The sequence below is a fragment of the Apodemus sylvaticus genome, chromosome 2, assembly GCF_947179515.1.
Source record: "Apodemus sylvaticus chromosome 2, mApoSyl1.1, whole genome shotgun sequence".
Lineage (NCBI taxonomy): Eukaryota > Metazoa > Chordata > Mammalia > Rodentia > Muridae > Apodemus > Apodemus sylvaticus.
Genome location: NC_067473.1, coordinates 52,766,656 through 52,785,890, shown reverse-complemented (window position 1 = coordinate 52,785,890; position 19,235 = coordinate 52,766,656). Strand labels below are relative to the sequence as shown.

General features: G+C 43.1%; 1 protein-coding gene across 1 annotated transcript in view; it reads right to left on the bottom strand.

Moving 5' to 3' along the window:
- Nucleotides 1-19,235, bottom strand: part of Snd1 (staphylococcal nuclease and tudor domain containing 1) — a 407,737-nt gene that overhangs the window by 182,449 nt on the left and 206,053 nt on the right. Inside the window, exon 13 of the mRNA XM_052173319.1 lies at nt 1,375-1,485. Within this exon, the coding sequence (XP_052029279.1) occupies nt 1,375-1,485 (111 nt within the window). The remainder of the gene's footprint in view (nt 1-1,374; nt 1,486-19,235) is intronic.

Sequence of the window (19,235 nt, the reverse complement as noted above, 5' to 3'; positions counted from 1 at the left end):
CAGAAATAGCCATGGCTGTATCTTGTGCTGTGGCTGGACTTGGTACTGTGTAAGAGTCACCTAGGTGGTATTGGTTTCGAAGGCATGAGGGGTCATGAAGAGCAGCTGAGACTTGGCACTGTGAGAGGCCATGGAAGGCCATTGGTGAAGGTGCAGCCTCAGTTGCAATTGATGACCCAGGGCTGAAGGAGTCATGCATAGGAGTAAAGGCTTGGCACCATGAAGAGAGCCTATGAGAGGCCGTTGGCGAAGCCTAGTTACAGTGGAAGATAGCAGTGTTTTGGAGAAGCCAATGCCATGAGATGACCACCAAGAACAGCAGCAGCAGTGGAGTACAGGCAGGTGGAGCCTAGAAGACAAGCTGTGTGCTACAAAGGGCAGAGCGAGAGGAATGACCCAAGCCCTTGGAGAAGCCTGGAAGATCATGAGTTGGATCCCAGACATTGAACCATTGGAGTTAGAGTTTTGCTTTTGATTGTGACTGTGCCCTGATATTTTTCCCTCTTGAAGGAAGAAAGTATTTTAGTGGAGCCCACAGTTAAAGAGATTTTGAATTTTTAAAAGACTTTGAATTTTAAAAGATATTGGACCTTTTAAAGGGATTGAATTTTTAATATGTAAAGACTGTGGGACTTTTAAAGTTATTCAGATCTTGGGGATGAATAAGAAAGTAAAGGTTGAGGCTTAATAGTGATGTGTTTGTATGTCAAGTTGACAAGGGGTCAATTGTACTGGCTGGTTTTGTGTGTCAACTTGACACAGGCTGGTGTTATCACAGAGAAGGGAGCTTCAGTTGGGGAAGTGCTTCCGTGAGATCCAACTGTAAGGCATTTTCTCAATTAGTGATCAAGGGGGAGGGCCCCATGTGGGTGGTGCCATCTCTGGGCTGGTAGTCTTGGGTTCTATAAGAGAGCAAGCTGAGCAAGCCAGGGGAAGCAAGCCAGTAAGAAACATCCCTCCATGGCCTCTGTATCAGCTCCTGCTTCCTGACCTGCTTGAGTTCTAGTCCTGACCTCCTTTAGTGATGAGCAGCAGCATGGAAGTGTAAGCTCAATAAACCCGTTCCTCCCCAAGTTGCTTCTTGGTCATAATGTTTGTGCAGGAATAGAAACCCTGACTAAGACACCCATGTTTCTCACCTTTTATAATGTCAACACAGGTGAACACATTCTATATGCTGCTGATTGGCATGGGGGTGGGGCTAAGAATGCTTTAAATCACAGTTAGGCAGAAACTGGAAAGCTGAAGAGAGAAATGATCCAGACCTTATCTGCATATTATTTCCAGTCTACTCTGGTCAGGTAGAGGCCCAACAGTGACACGGAACAAGGTGCTGCTATGGGTCCCAACATGTTAAGCAATTTCACAATTTACCTGGCCTCTGCAGCCAGCAGCTCGTCATAGTGTGATGATCTCTGGTCATCATCCTGCCGGTATCTGATCACCGTGGCTAGGCCTTTGCTGACAAGGGCCTCAGCAATGTTTCTGCAACAGAAGAGATAGGTCAATTAACACTGGGGCTACAGATGGGGCTCAGTCAACAGAAATAACAACAACACCTGGAGGTCACAATGCTTTCTGGCAGGAGGAAGGAGAGGCTGAAGATGTTAAACTGGAATCCAAATAAACCCGAACAAAAATCCCCAACTCAGCATTTTTCTTGTTAGCAGCATCAGATGCTACATCAATCCACACACACATACGACCAGCAGAAACTGTCTGTGAGAAGCCCACATTAGGCCGGGCTATTTACAGAATGTTATAAACAAGCTACTAACCTCAAGTAAAGTCTGCTCTAAAATACCAGGCACCCAAGATAAAAAAATGAGCACATAAAAGCATGACCTAAATTTCTCAGGCTCCTTCCCAGCTGATATGGAAGCTAGGAGATGCCTCCCTGTACTTCTAGTGTTACAAACGCTGGGGTAACACGATATTCAACATGCCTCTCTTCCCACAGCTCCAGACGTAGATCTTCCACTCTAAGTGGGCTTGGAGAAACGCCAGGAATGAACTGGGGAGAAGGAAAGGCAGGAAACAGGCATTTTGGTAGGGGGGAAAAATCCACCCCCCCCCAAAGCCCACCAGGAATAAGAAAGGAGGAATAAAACCAGAGGTAACCAGTTTTCAACTCATCCAACTGACTATATTCAACAACATTCTGACAGACTACAGACCTCGATGAGAATCTGCCTTCAAGTTATTCTTGCGTACATTATGCCCACTACAGAATGAGACACACCCTTTTAGACTGTGTCCAACTCTGCCCTGACAATAGTGCATGGGGAACGGCATTAAAATGACTAATGCTGCTCTTTTTATGGTTTCTCCCAGCCTGGAAAGAGAATTTTGATATGAAAAGCCAACTGAAAAAAAAAAAAAGAACAATATCAATTTTTGAAAAGTAAGAGACATGATATTATTGAGAGAGGTGGTTATGTCTTTCTTTGTGTCTGTCATAATTACACCAAAGGCCCCACTCACACCATCTGGTTTGCTGCCCTTTAGGGAGAGGATACAGTAAGCAATAGGCTACTGTGCCATATGCTGTGACTTAGTACTGCTTGAAAATGGAGCTAACTCTTAGCACACTGTGATCCTCAGCAAGTTCTAGTAAGAGGTCACTGGCAGCTCACCTAAGCAGTATCTTTTTAAACCAGTAAGGAGTCTATTCATCTAAAACCTAGGAGAACAGACTTTTCAAAGAAGCAGCACAAAATATGGTGGTAAAGAAGGAAGAAAGATGTCGTGGCTGATTCTGTTCTCATTATATGCCCCTCTGCTGCCTGTTTATCTACTGCCAGCACGATATTAATATCTCCAAACTGCCATGGAATTAGCACTTCTTAAAATCCACTCCCACAAATAGGCTGCTTGCTGGCCACCCTGTCTCCTGAGTCACTGCGTAAGCGTGCTGGCAAATGCTGTCATTATCACAGAGTTGTGTTTGGCAGTGCAGAGAAAGCAACAGCCCCAAATCAGCAGATGTAGATGTTGATTCATGGTGAGGATTTTAACTAAGGTTGTCACCAAGGAGCCCTACTAGGGCAGGAGAGTGGCTACACCCACCAAAGAGCTGTCAAGCTAGAAGGCTGGGGAGTGGCTTGCAAGACAACTCCACTTTTGACAGGTTGAGATGTTGGTGTTTTTAAATGCCAAGAGAATAAAGAAATGTTTGCTACTGAATTCTGAATTACCCAGCATTGACATTTTACAGTCAATGCATGAGGTCTAGAGGAGAAAGCTGGTATGGCGGAGCAAGTTAGGAAATTTTCATAAAAGCAGGACCCACTATGAAAATCTAAAGAATACTAAGCAAAACAGTACAAATATTTAATGATCCAGTCCCATTAATGCACTCAAATTAATTCCCAGAATTACTGAGTACAGCCAGGGCAACAGAGACCATGGGGACAGTCCTTCCCTACTGATCATCCTTGCCCTCCCCATCCCATCAGCACGTTTACAAACCAATTTAAGCCTGCCATAGGACTTCCTGAGGCTGTGGATTCCCGAATCCCTCCACACTTGCTCACTCCTATCCTGTCCCCTCCCCTAAAGCTCTGCAGCTCTTAGCTCCCTTTCCTAATTACAGATTTCCCCGGAAGGAATAGTTGCCAGTGCTCAGCCACAGGAGAGGACAGACGCAGGAGATGGTAACAATCTCACTACTGAGTATTCACTACATTCCAGGCATGGGAGAGGCACAGGTGTCTCTCCTTGGCGATGAAGCGCCAAACAACCACAGGGCACCTATCAACTCACGGCTGGCCTGCCCTGACTTTGTGCTCTACCTGAGCAGGTGCCCGGCTATCCTGTACAGCCCATGTACGACGTGGAGAGTCATTGTTTTGGTGGAATTATTATATTTAGAATTGTTAAAAAATTTAAAGTAGAAAAATTACAGCAACTTAGTTTTAAAACATTCAGAAAATTAAGATATCTTTTAAGCATAAAAAGAACTCCTAATTATTTTGTAAACAGTGCTGGAATTCTAAAAGGATTCTCCTAGCAAGTTTGCCTAGAACAGAAAAAAAGAACACAACGTTTTTACAAGCTTTCTCTACCTTTTCTGAAAGGTCTTTTCCATGATCTGAAACAACTGGAAAAATGAACAGAAGAGAGCACAAGTAGAATTAGTCTAGATCTAGTATTTGACTGTCTCATTCTGCTGGCTGCTAAGAAAAGGCTAAGCAAGATGTTCTGGCAAAAGATGGCTTACAACCTAATGTGAGTGCACGGATCAGGTGCTGAAGTAAATAAAGAGAAAACATTAAAGCATATTCTGTGACATTACATCACTTTCGTGAGTGTCTCAGTAATTCCACCACAATTACATGTCTGGTACAATGGCTGATTCATAATCAGCACATAAAAAGAGACCTAACTCGGCCTTGGCTGTCAAACATTACATCACCTCTCTCTGTATTGGCTAGAAAGAGAATTAATGCTGGGTCTGAAATGCTTTCCCAACTAAAGGTGACATTAAAGGCTCTATTAAACATAAACTATTTTCTTAAGGCAGAGTCAGCTGTTCGTAGAAACACATGACATGGGGTCACGTGCAGGCTTTTTTCAAAGTGTCTACAATAATAGGCATCAACAGGTATTTATAAAACATTTCATCCTAAAACAAAAGAATATACCTCCTTCTGAGGACCTCATGGTACCTTCTCTAAAATTGACCATATAATGTGTCACAAAGCAGGCCTCAACAGATAAAGGAAAACTGAAATAATCCCATGTATCCTATCAGATTCTCCATAGACTAAGGCTGGTCTTCAATAACAACAAAAACAACAGAGATCCCACATACACATGGAAGCTGAACAAATGCCCTACTCAATGAGACCTTGGTCAAGGAAGAGATAAAGAAAGAAATTAAAAACTGCTGAGAATTTAATGAAAATGAAGGCACAACATACCCAAACTTATTGGACATAATGAAAACAGTCCTAAGAGGATAACGCATAGCTCTGAGTGCCTCCAAAAAGAAAATGGAAAACGCATACACTAGCAGCTTAACAGAACATCTGCAAGCTCCAAAAGAAAAAGAAACAAATACACCCAAGAGGAGATAAGGGTAGGAAATCATCAAATTCAGGGCTAAAATCAATCAAACAGGAACAAAAAGAAGTATACAAAGAATCGAAACCAGAAGCCGATTCTTTAAGAAAAAAAAAATCAAGATAGATAAACCCTTAGCCACACTAGCCAGAGGCACAGGGACAGGATCCAAATGAACAAAATTAGAAATGAAAAGAGAGGGGCTGGAGAGATGGCTCAGCGGTGCTCTTCCAAAGATCCTGAGTTCAAATCCCAGCAACCATATGGTGGCTCACAACCATCTGCAGTGGAGTCTGATGCCCTCTACTGGTATGTCTGAAAACAGCTACAGTGTACTTAGATATAACAATAAATGAATAAATCTTAAAAAAAAAATGAAAAGAGAGATATAACAAAAGAAACTGAGGAAATTCAAAAAATTATCAGATCCTACTACAAAAGCCTGTACTAAACAAAACTGGAAAATCTGGATGAAATGGGCAATTTCCTAGACAGATACCAAATACCAAAATTGAATCAGGATCAGATAAACCATCTAAACAGTCCCATAACCCCTAAAGAAATAGAAGTAGTCATTAAGTCTCTTAACCAACTAACCAACCAACCAACCAACCAACCAACAAACAAAAAACCCAGGACCAGATGGTTTTAGTGTAGAATTATATCAGACCTTCAAAGAAGACCTAATACCAATACTCTTCAAACTATTCCACAAAATAGAAACAAAAGAAATACTACCCAATTCATTCTATGGAGTCATAGTTATCCTGATACCAAAACCACACAAAGACCCAACAAAGAGAACTTCAGACCAATTTCACTTATGAATATTGATGCAAAAATACTCAATAAAATTCTCGCAAGCTGAATACAAGAACACAACAAAACAATCATTCACCACAATCAAGTAGACTTTATTCCAGTCAGAACGGTTAATATCAAAAACCCAGGGGACAGCAGATGCTGGCAAGGATGTGGCGAAAGAGAATACTACTCTATTTTTGGTGTGACTGCAAGCTGGTATAAACACTGAGGAAATCAGTAGGGCAGTTCCTCAGAAAATTGGACATAGTATTACCTGAGGACCCAGATATACCACTCCTGGGCATATACCCAGAGGATTCCCCAACATGTAATAAGGACACATGCTCCACTATGTTCATAGCAGCCTTATTTATAATAGTCAGAAGCTGGAAAGAGCCCAGATGTCCCTCAACAGAGGAATGGATACAGAAAACGAGGTACATTTACACAATGCAGTACTACTTAGCTATTAAACACGACTTCATGAAATTCACAGGCAAATGGATGGAACTTGAGAATATCATCCTGAGTGAGGTAACCCAGTCACAAAAGAACACACATGGTATGCACTTACTGATAAGTAGATATTAGCCCAGAAGATCGGAATACTCAAGATACAATTCACAGACCACATGAAGCTCAATAAGAAGGAAGGCTGAAGTGTGGATGCTTCAGTGCTTCTTAGAAGGGGGAACAAAATACAGGAGGAAATATGTAATCAAAATCTGGGAGCAGAGACTGAAGGAAAGGCCATCCAGAGTGCCCCACTTGGGGATCTATCCCATAGACAGTCACCAAACCTGGATGCTATTGTGGATGTCTGGAAGTACTTGCTGACAGGAGCCTGATAGAGCTGTCTCCTGAGAGGCTCTGCCAGAGCCTGACAAATACAGAGGTGGATGCTTGGTGCCAACTATTAGACTGAGTGCAGGGTCCCTGATGGAAGAGTTGGAGAAGGGACTGAAGGAGCTGGGGGAGGGGGGGTTGTAGCCCCATGGGGGGAGCAGTGTCAGCTGGCCAGGACCCCTGCAGCTTCCTGGGACTGGAGTAACAACCAAAGAGTACACATGGAGAGATCCTTGGCTCTGACTGTGATGTGGCAGAGGATGGGCTTGTTGGACGTCAGTGGGAGGGGTGGCCCTAGGTCCTGTAGGTGCTCAATGCCCTGGTGTAGGGGAATTCCAAGGTGGGAAGGCAGAAGTAGGTGGGGGAGCACCCTAATAGATGCAGGGGGAGAGGGGAGGGGATGCGGGTTTCTGGAGGGGAGACCTGGAAAGGGGATAACATTTGAAAAGTAAAATAAAGAAAATATCCAATAAAAGAAAAAAAGAGAATATATTCTAATAAAAGTTATGTTAATGTACTGTCATAAAATACTCCTTTATGTTTTCCCATGTTTTACAAGAAGCACTTGTAACCTCAGTCTTCGGTGGGGCTAAGACAGTATTTGAAGCTAGCCTGGCCTACAGAATGAGAACATCCAAGAGAACCATGTTGTGGCTTTTTGTCCAACATGTCTGAAGTGTCAGCACCACTGCTTCTGGAATGTGCAGGACCTGATAAGTCAAATTAATAATTACTAGAAAGCGAACAGATGGCACTACCACAACATTCAACTTGAAAATCAAGAAACTTACTGACTGCTGACTGAACAGGGAGGTGGCATAAGTAGTATAATTCACGTCTGGTGCTCCGTTAAGGCTCTGAATCTCTTTAATAGAATCATCTGTTTTTCTTTGACAACATGAATTATGTTTGTTCTGTTTCGGCGACAGTCTTGTGCATTCCTTGCCTAGCCTGGACCTCACAAGCCTGCTTCTGCTCCCAAGAGTTAACATACCCAGTAGAATCAAGATTCTTAAAGAGAATATAGGTCAGTTGTTTTGTCTTGTCTGTTCCTTTGTAATGAGACAAGTAGTGTAGAAAACATAGTGGTGATGTTGTATTTGATCACTTGGTTTCTGGAAGAGTCTCTACTGTAAGCTACTCTTCCTTTCTGTATTAATAGGCAGTTTGTGAAGAAGCACTGTGAACTATATAATTTTATGCCTCATCAGACTCTGAAGTTATTTTATCCCTCATCAGACTCCCAAGTTATTCACTGAGTTGGTTTTCAGTGTCAACTCACAGAATCTCATTCTATATACACACTTTCTATCTGCTGCTACTGTTCTTTGTTTTGGTGTTATATTGTTCCTACCTTGGAAATAAAGACATGCTGGCTGGCTTCCATCCCCTTGGACAGGACCCCTTCAGTGTTGAGGATGTCCTTTCTTTTACGATGAGATGTTTCAGGGTTATCTTGTACAGCTTCCCTAGCTCTGGGATTAGCATTTATCTAAGGAGCTCACAATTACAACCTATTATTTCTACATAAATTTATTGAAAACCATATGTGGCAGACATGAAAACAACATGGCTCTTGGATCTCTGACTATAGGAGGCATAATTGAGTTGAGGAAGCTCAACTACTGTGTCCTAAAAGCCATCACTGTTTATTTAGTTTTGTTTTTAAAGTCCAGGCTGTTTCCCATCAGCTGCTACTAGCCAATAACAGTCCAGCAGTGACATTAAGGCACCTCCACTGCTGAATATATGGGACCCATTTGACACTTAATTTGGACTTGAGAACGTTTTTTAGTCAGCTATAACAGAATGCCTAAGACTGGACACTTTACAAAGAAAAGACAGTTATTTGGCTCTTGGTCCTAGATGCTGAGAAGCCTAAAACTATGGTGCTTTTGTCTGTCTAGGTTCTTCATACTGAAATTAGAACACTAAGCAATCACTTTTAAAGAACCCATTCCGGTGAAAACTAACCAGCTCCAAGAAAACTATTAATCTAGTTACAAAGAATCTGTCTTTATAATTCGATCACCTCTTATTCGACCCTCTTTAGCAAAAATGTTCTGCTGGGAACCAGAATCCAAATAAGTAAATTTAGAAGGACACATTCTAACCACAGCAGAGTCAATACCACACTTGAAAAATCTTTCCCCACTGCTGTCCCACAGTTTGGACTTCCCTTAACTAACCCTCTTCCACTGCCTCCCAGGATCAAACCCTTTCCTCCCAGGAAGTCTTGGATCTGGTCCTACAGTCTCTTATAGCTTTCCATTCTTCTCCAGAAGAGACTCAAGTTTCTTGAAAGCCTGGTCCTTCTTAGTATCTGCTTCTTGGGGAAGCTGTACCAAACAACTGGATATAACACAAGTGCCTGCACAGTGTTCCTCCTTTCCATACCGTAACTCTCTTCATGCCGGTAAGAGGCGTATCCTTAATGTGCATCCTTGCAGGGTCCATATGCTTGACTAGAACCAAGCTGGATCGCTGCTGTCACTGAGTCCTGAGTTGCTGTGGCACCAAGGCTTTGCCTCTGAGCCACATCCCTACATGGGTGTGTGTATCTGCCGAAGACTCTGCCTTGTGCAAGTTCTACAACCTCCTCCAGGGCCATTCCCCGAGCAGATATGCGGCCATTGAGTTCTATGTACCTTCAGATGAAGTTGTTTCCATTTGTCTACAAACACCAACCATACTAACTTTTCAGAGCTAAATTATGAAAAGCATGTTTCTCAAGAATGTTCTTACTTCACGACTTCACTGATTAGACCTGATGCGTTTAGACACCCCTCCTGCTATGAACACAGCCGAAGCTCATGCACATGCATCAGGGAGAACACTTCTCTCACCCACACACTATGTGACTTCCATGATTTGGTGCATAAAGTAGAGCGAACTAAAATACATAACATGATAAATAGAACGTGTGCTAAATGGATAAAGACCTTCAGAGCAGGCAGGAGAGTAATAATAGCTCACAGCTCTGCAGGCCCACCCCCTCCACTCTCCATCTGAAAAGGATAACAGATAGCTCAGGGCTCCAGGCACCTAGATTTTTATCTAGGCCCTTTGAGCTTAACATTTTCCACTTAAGAACCATCTGCATTTTATCAGTCACTGAGGTGCCCAGAGAGATTACAAAAGAATATTTTCCTTAAGGCAAACACAGTGGGCACATATTTAAAGTAAAGGAAACTCACAAAGAAATGCTTTCACAATATATCTCAGTGAAACTTAAAGGAAAGGACTGAGTGTTAATTAAAAGCTCAGTATATTCAGCAGTCACCTTGGTCTGTGGGAAGAAATGAATCTCAAGTATATGTATGCATTTATACCCTCACGATACAAATTTACAGTAATTTCCAGACTTGAAAGTCAAGTGCCATGGAAAACATGCATTTCATGTTTGTATATTGTGACATGTGAGGTGTATGTCTTAGGCTTCTGTCACCTACAATCCCCAAAGGCTGCAACAGTATGGTGCTGGAAGGGTGCCGCCCCTTCCTTTTTGTACACTGGCTATACTTTTGCTTTAAGTGTGGGCATTCTCACAAATGCTGGCCCAGAGGCCCCAGAACTCCATCACAATGGCTGGTCTCACTTCTTTCTCATGAGCTGTTCAGACAAATACTACAGTGGAGCTGATGTACACCAGAATCTATAGAACTGTCTTTGCAACTCGGTTAAGGCAGGAAGAAAGCAAAGGTTCAATAAAGAAAATCAATGAAAGACTCAATGAATAGACAAATCAGAAGATTCTTCAGAACATATGGAGAATGTGGGCTTTCTGTACATATCAGTTACTTTTCTTGAGGCACTGAGAAAATACCCATAGTAGTTACTTCAGGCTGACAGTGTGAGGGTACATAGGCCTCTGTGGTAGGAAAGTCACAGCAGCAGGAGAGTGACTGCATCCCAGAGTCAGGATGCAGAGCTCAGCTCGCTGTCTCCATTTTATTCAGTCCCAGACTCCTACCAGGGTGCTGTCCACATTCATGGGTCTTTCCTGCTGTCAAACCTTTCTGTAAGAATTCTCATAGACATCCATGGCTATCCTAAGTCCCACAGGGTTGGAAATGAAAATTAATTTTGATACTATTTCAAACAGTTCCTCAAAGCAGGCTTCAAGAAGATCTTCTGTTCCCACTAAGACCTCTAGCACTCATATTCTTAGAGGCAGGAACCCAGCACTTCAGGCTGGTGACAGACTTGGCTTCTCAGAGCTGGAAAAAAAAATGTGTCTATAAAGGGTAAGAACAAAAATTCAGAACAAGACAGATGGAGAGAGACAATGGGCAAGGAAGAACAACCTTACTCTGAGTATTTTCCAACCAGATTAGACCTCAAAAGAGGGGGAAAAAAATCCCACAAAATAAAAGACAGCTTTTAAAAGCTAATCAGATCACCTTTCCAAGGACTCCCTCCCATTGCACATTTCCATAACAAAGTCTCTGGTCTCCTGGCTTCTACTGGCTGAAAGGGTCCTAGTTCTTCCCTCCCAACCCTGCAGCAAGAGTGGACAGGATATTTGTTTCTGAAGCAACAATAATTTGGAAATACTTGAGGAGTACATACCTTATATAGATTTTCTAAATTCTCTACCTCCATCTTACCTACCTTTAAAAAAAAAAAACTTCCCTTCAACTTACCAGGTTCTAAAATTGACTCAAATTGAGTTTTAAACCTTCTCCACTTAACAAGTACCATCAGGATAGTCCGAGGTATCTCAACAGTGCTAGGTGACTCTCAGCATTCACAATACTAACTAATAACAAACTAGAAGTTCTAATGCTTCTGTGTCCCTCGTCTGCTTTAGTAATGAGGTCATGTGAAGTAGAAGGGAAATCATAAAGTAGAAGGGCAGAATTAGGTACGGGGAGGCCTGCAGCAAAGTACCCACACTGGAGGTTCTTTGACAACCCATGAGTAAAGCGCCTGATCTCAAACACCTCAACATATGACAGGCCAGTGTGATTAGAACTCCTGGGCCTAGTGGCCCAGCTTATAACCACAGCACATGGAGGCCAAGGCAATTCTAAGTTTGAGGCCAGCAGGGACTATAGAGCAAGAACTTGTCTTCACTGCTAAGGGCTATAAAGTACAGATACATTGTAACCTAGAAATTCAAAGGCCATTGTTATGGCCAGGTATGTGATGCATACCTGTAATACCATCGCTTAGGAGACTGGAGGGAAGGGATCAACATGTTTCCAGGCTAGCCAGAGCTACACACTGAGACCCATCTCAAGAAGGGAGGGAGGACTGGGAGTGGTGGGGCGTAATACATTGTTTATTGTTAAACAAACAAACAAAGTCATCCAACCAACCAAGAAAAAAGGAAAACTCCTAGGAGCAATGATTATGTGTGTTGCTAGATCAAAAATCACTTTTCCTGGGTGTGAGAGTGGGGATAGTACACTTGCAAAGCAAAACTGGGCAAGTTAGAACAATAAAGCTGGAATAAAAGAACACCCACCTTCAAACAACTAGTACTTTCTCTGCTCTTTAACCATCATAGCAAAAAGAAAAGATCAGAGGAAGGGAAAGAGAAGCTTCCGTGAAGCATGGTATTCCAGCTAAGTGAATGCAATCAGTCTGACTTTAGGACTGCTGCTACTTTGTGAATGAAGGTAGGAAGTGCAGGATGGAAGAGGAGGTTCCATGAACTTCCATGAACACCTTTCTCTGCCTTACACATAGGGAACCACTGACCTGCTACAGCACACAGTCACTGAAATGTCATTACCAATCACTTAATAACAATTACACTTAAAAACTAGCCTTATATTTGAGCACTAATCAATGCCCCCAGCCTAGAGGCCATGCTCCACTGAACTCTTAAATGCATTCTTCAGATTTGGGTGGGAAAAAAAAGTAAAATCAAAGAGATCCAGGGTCCTAGCTTTTAAACACTGAGTAATGAAGAGATGTTCCCTAACATTTGCATGCCAAATAGACAATTTCTATGCCAATGTATGTATGAACCACATAAATACCTTTTCCATTCATGTTCTACCTCCGCAGTGAGCACACTTACATTGATCTCCGGTAAGAACAACTGATGGGGAAAGCAAGACTCAAAAACTATATGGCTGGGAGCCATAGAACGAAACCTCTAAGGCCACGTCATAAATCTGGCTAGTGGAGGAGTACAGTTCTGAAAATATGGCTCAAAATGCTTTAGCAAAAGAGAAGAGGAAGCACAATATCAGATAGTTCTGATCAGTAGACAGACAATTTTATTCTGCCCCAGGATTTCTGCAGTGCTGGAATCTTATCACCACCTTATTTGATAGTCTCATGCATTCAGCAATATCATGGTTACGGCGTTACGCGACAAGTATGACTAGCTTTCTGCTCATTATGCCAGTTCCCCTCCAGATACTGGGGCACTTCCAAGGTGACCAAATACCTGAGGAAGTGAGCCTATTGAGGAATGAGGAGCATAGTAAATAAATAGCAGTAACACTGATACCACCCACCTTCAAACAGTTAGTGTTCTCCTGCAATCTACAACTATCCCAGTCAAACAAAACAAAATGAAGGAATAAAGCATGGGCCTGTTTGAATCTTCTTCTATGACAGAGAATATGACAGTAACCAACAAAGTCACTCTATGGAAGAAATGGGCTTTTTTCTGTGGAGACAATAGGTGCTTCATAAATAACTAAAGCAAAAAATATTATATGTGGCCTTTTAAAGTTATTATGTGTACATGTGTGTGCCCATGTATGGGTATGTGTATATGATGGTGGGCACCTGCAGAGGTCAGAGGCCTCAGATCTCCTTAGAGTTAGTGTTTGTGAACTTCTTTAAGTAGGTGGTGGAAACAGAACTGGGGATCCTTTGGAAGAGTATCAAATGCTCACTAGCCCCTAGATCTAACTTGAAAAAAAAAAAAAAAAGTAAATGGCCTAACAAACACGTGCTTCTAGCCCAGCCAAATTGGTCTACTCATAGCTAAATATGCCATGCATTCACATTTCCAACTATTTGCAGGACATGTGAATTTGTGTGATTCATCCTCACATAAAACTCAGCATTTCAAAAATAAAATGCAGTTTCCTAGATTAAAATTTTGCTGAATTGTACCAATCACCTCCTCCGTCCTACAGTCCCACAGGCCTGCCATTGCTGACTGCAGAGAACATCCTGCAGGACCCAAACCTCCATGCTTTCTTTCTCTATTCTTCCTCCGAACTCCTGCTGAGACCTCCACCCTCCACTGTCTCTTTCTCTTTCTTCTTCTTCTTCTTCTTCTTCTTCTTCTTCTTCTTCTTCTTCTTCTTCTTCTTCTTCTTCTTCTTCTTCTTCTTCTTCTTCTTCTTCTTCTTCTTCTTCTTCTTCTTCTTCCTCCCCCTCCCCCTCCTCCTTCCCCCTCCCCCTTTTTTGGTTTTTTGGTTTTGCTTTTTTTGAGACAGGGGTTCTCGGTATAGCTGTGGCTGTCCTGGAACTCACTCTGTAGACCAGGCTGGCCTCCAACTCAGAAATCCGCCTGCCTCTGCCTCCCAGAGTGCTGGGATTACAGGCGTGCACCACCACCACCCGGCTGCAATGTCTGTTCTATGGTCTACACAGCATCCCCTCCCTGATCCTTAACACTGCAAGCTCAATCATTTCAAAACACTTAGATGACAAGTAGTTCTCATTCTCCAACTCACCAGCCCTAGGCCCACCACCAGAATACATGATTTGAACATTTCAATATAAAAAAAGCATGACCTTCCTATGTCTGAAATGATGTTGGGAAGGAGAGGGTGGAGAAATTAACAGTGAAGAGACAGAAAAGGAGAGAAGATAGGGGATTAGTGGAGGCTGGGAAGACTAATCTTTATTGAGTCCTTTTACAAATACTTTAAAATTGTTATCTCGTGGGCTGGAGAGGTGGCTCAGTGGTTAAGAGCAGTGACTGCTCTTCTGAAGGTCCTGAGTTCAAACCCCAGCAACCACATGGTGGCTCACAACCATCTGGAATGGGATCTGATGCCCTCTTCTGGAGTGTCTGAAGACACCTACAGTGTACTTACATATAATAATAAATGAATCTTAAAAAAAAAAATTGTTATCTCGGGCTGGAGAGATGGCTCAGTGGTTAAGAGCACTCACTGCTCCTCCGAAGGTCCTAAGTTCAATCCCAGCAACCACATGGTGGCTCACAACCATCCGTAATGAGATCTGACTCCCTCTTCTGGAGTGTCTGAAGATAGCTACAGTGTACTTACTTATAATAATAAGTAAATCTTTAAAAAAAATTGTTATCTCATTTGATAGTATGAAACTTGTGGTACTTCTTACGAGCAACAGAGTCATGGTATACCAGCCCAATAGGCTGTGAGTAGAAAGGCAGCATTTTAGTATGACAAAGACTGTGCTTCCTCCAACACCTAATCTATCAGTATCTGATGATGCAGCTTACTTACAGTCACTGAAAGATTGTTGTAGCTGTAGCAGACATCTGTGGGGGCTACTAAAGGACTGTCATTTTAACACACAGTATCTTACCTAATCTTTCTATCAATACAAAGGCAGACATACCTTTTGTTTCCCCAAAGAGTAAATCCTTTCAGATTCGCAACATGATATCCTACTGTAAGTGGCAGAGCTGCAACCAGATGCCAAGTTTTCCCATTCTAAATCTAGTGGCTTTGTCACTAAGCAGGGCCACACGACAAGCAGAGTATTATTCTCTAGTCTAGCCTTACAGTCCTCTCCAGCCCTTCCTCAGGAAGGCCCCCCAGCTTTACTGTGCTCACCCATGCAGTGCACTTCTTGGGAGTCCCAGAACTGGCACCCACCCATTGTGCTCTGTGGTGGCACACACAATTAGCAGGTATCTGCTGTTGCTAAGCATTATTGTCTTCCTTTCTGCATGTATCTTGTTGTATACCTAGACTGTATTCCCTCCTGGTCTATGTAGAGTCACACACTTAGTAGGCACTCAATAAATATTTATTGGCTAGCAGATTGATTTCACTCACTGAGTTCCCAGGGGGTTCTGTGGGCTGTCAGATGAAAACAAAGTAATAACTGACTGAGTCATAGAATTTTTTGAGCAAAAAGAGTCCTCAGAGATAAACTAATTCAAATGCTTCCATATAGAGATTAAGACAGATCCAGAGATAAATTGTAAGCAAGCTGTTTAAGGGAAAACAGAGACAGACACCATCACAACAGGCACCTAAGAGCTGTCTGACCCTCTCAGACCATTTTCCTTATTATACCTGTCCTTTAAAAAAATTCCATAAAATGGGGATAAATATAATGTGCTCATGAATTATCTAAGATGCTTTAATGCATTAAAAATATATCAGAACATTAAAAATAATCTATTCATATTAGATTATTAGTTTGACCACTCTAATACTAATAAGCTTGCTAAAATACACATTAGACATTTAATTAAACAGTTTGTCTACCAACTGGAGATTCAGTGGACCTATTTGAGAAATGAATGATTTGAAAATGACCAATATCTTCTCTTTCTCCTCAATATATCTGCCAACACAAAGCAGAACCATTCACTGGAAACAGACATGTTTTCTTCATCTATCTCTCTGCCCTTCCATCCTTTGAGAAATAGTATTTCACAATACATGATCTTGTTGACTTTGAGAGTGAACCTTACTGATAAAGCACATGCTCAGAAGGCATTAGGAATTGGGACTGCTTTAAAGAAAAAGAAGAAAACACCGTAGTGTGATGAGTATGGACTTATGGACGAGGGGAAAACACTCTTGCCTTCTCTCCCTAGCAATCACGGAGACTGTTCCAGGCTTGTTCAGGCTCACTGCAGGCTGACCACCACCCTCACTCTTGACAAGTCACTAAACTAAGGACTCTGACTACTTGGGTACAATATGACATAGAAATGTGTGTCTGAAAGCTCCCAAATGTCATCTTCGTTACACACAGCTCACTGCTGTAGTCCCAGTGGGATGCAGTCAAGCCCCACATCCCGTGCACAGCATCACTGCGCACCCCTGTTCTCATTCCCGGCAGAGAAGTCATTCTGAGATTGACTGGTTGACAGGACAGTTGGCCTTTTACAATGGTATCTTGCCTCTGCAGCAGCATCCAGTGAAGTTGGTGAGGCCAGACTACCTCTAATTAAAGCAAACATAATTAACACTTCCTGATTCCTGGCATTGTGCGTTGCTCCTATCTACTTATTTCTATCTTTCCATAATTCTCTCTCACCCTTACTAAAATAGTCAGAATTGTTACTGTTTTTGGCATCCAAAATCATCTTAATAGATTTAACAGACTCTGACGTCATGAAGACTCATTCGTGAGAGTTTAAAACAAAAGTCTTACCAAGCCTGGTGGCAAAAGTCATGCTCCCAGATACTCGCCACTCAAGGGGCTGATTCAGGAAGATGTCAAGTTCCTAGTCTACTTGAGCTACAGAGTAGAGTGTCTGCCTAGTATGGGACCGCAAGGCTCAAGTGTTAGTACAGCAGCTCTCGACCCCCTGGGGAGGAGGGGTATGTGTGTCACTTGATGTAGGTACCCGAGGCCTGAGGCCTGCAAAGCTTGTGACGCCATGCAAAGCAATGTATAGGTCTGTTGCCTAGGCAACGGCTGCCATTTACCCAGAATTCCATAGTCCACCTTTACCTGTAATTATGTCACCGCTGGTATATAACTGAGCAGCGCTCCTTTCCTCTCTCTCTTTCTTTCTCTTCCCCCTTTCCTTCCCGCCGGCCACCCCTTCCCCTTCTTAAATAAAGCCCACGTGGAGCTATCTGGTCTAGCGTGTCTCATTGTGGTTCATGGTTCCACCGCGGCCCGCGGCCCGGTGCCCAGGTACGCACATGTGGGCCCGGTCAGCAGCGGCAGCCACAGAAATCAACGCAGAAACCAACACTGGCAGAAACCAACACTGGTGAGCCAGCCAGGAGCACTCCCAGCACTCCCTCCCTCCCGCCCGCGCTATGACTGGCCGTGCCACTGCTTCTTGCACCACCACAGCCGCCTCCTGCGTGCTGCGCTGCCTGCTGCCCGTTGCTGCCCCACGTGCCACAACCACCGCCACCGCCGCCACGCGCAGCCACGCGCACCGCCACCGCTGCCACTTGGTTTGCCTCTGAGCCACTAAACCAAATAGTTCCACGTTCCCGGATATCGGATTGCACTTCCTTAGCAAACACCATCGGCCTAAAAAGGTAAGGTCTTTCGGTTGGCTGGGCGGTTTCTTAAGTTCAGAAGGGATCTGGCCAGTCTTTTCTAGAGCTGGGCGCCTCCTCAGCTAACACTAGTTTTACGACACTCACAACCCCAGGTGTCTCCCACTCCAGAAGTATTCCTGAGTCTCCCCATTGGCTTCCAGCCGCTCACTCAAACCCTGGGCCCAGGCAGGATACTTCTTCCGGCTTTTGCCTCTGCCTCCCAAGTGCTGGGATTAAAGGCGTGCGCCACCACCGCCACTTGAAAACACGGACATCGATATTATGGTTTGTAATAGTAACAAATTTACTACTATTATGGAGTGGCAATGAAAAATTTATGGTTGGGAGTCAGCACATAATAAGGAACTATATTAAAGGACCAAAGCATTAGGAAGGCTCAGAACCACTGCACTACTAACCAAGTAACTAACTAGCACAGTACGTGGACCACACTTTCCTCTAAGATGGTAAAGGCAAGAGACATCCGCAAGGGCACAGAGGTGCTATCTGTCCCAATGAGCCCCAATTCCTGCTGCAGTAGTATGGTCCAGGGCAGGTAGCTGGATAGCACTTAACTTTAGCCTTCTTGGAGTAGAAGGAGGGAGTGTGTGGCTCTATTGCCTCAGTGCCCCCCAAGGTGTGCTCTCCATCTAAATGTGAAATGCTATGTGGGTCCTCAACCCCCCTCAACCCAACAGATCCAGCCACTCTGGTAAGGAAAAGCAAGTGGGAAATAAAGAAAGGCAGACGGCTTTGCGACACTAACTCAAAGGTACACAGTGCAAGTGCAGTGCAGCCATATCCATAAACAACGTAGTAACACGTACAATACACGGAAGGGGAATATTTAAAGGTAAAAAGAAAGTTACTGTATTTAAGCAATGGGTCAATTGCAGGAGTCTATAAGAAGGAACTGAGTAGGGAAAATGTGAAGGTCTGTTGCTGTGTTTATAAACACAAATTATGCCCCAACTACACTCACTCTTCATAGATAAACAAATCACAGGCTGTATACTCCTTACCAGTTAAACAGGTTCATAGCTGTGGGCACCGAAAAGATTGCAGCTTTGCCTACTTCACTTATTTTCTAAAGCCCTGCAAGACACCAACTTTCTTCAAGACATTTTACAGTGTGGCAGACTGCTTTTAAAGGCCAGTCTCATGCAAACAGAGAACAAAGAGCAAAGAGAGAACATGGAGAAACAATTGCATATGTGAAACAGTGCCACGGTGGCCCAGGCAAGTCTGTAAACATGATATTTTACAGACAGAGGCGAAAGAAAAAATGTCTCCTGGGAATAACGGACCTCCCTGTATATTTAGAAGGTGAAACTCTCACTTGGCAATTTCCTA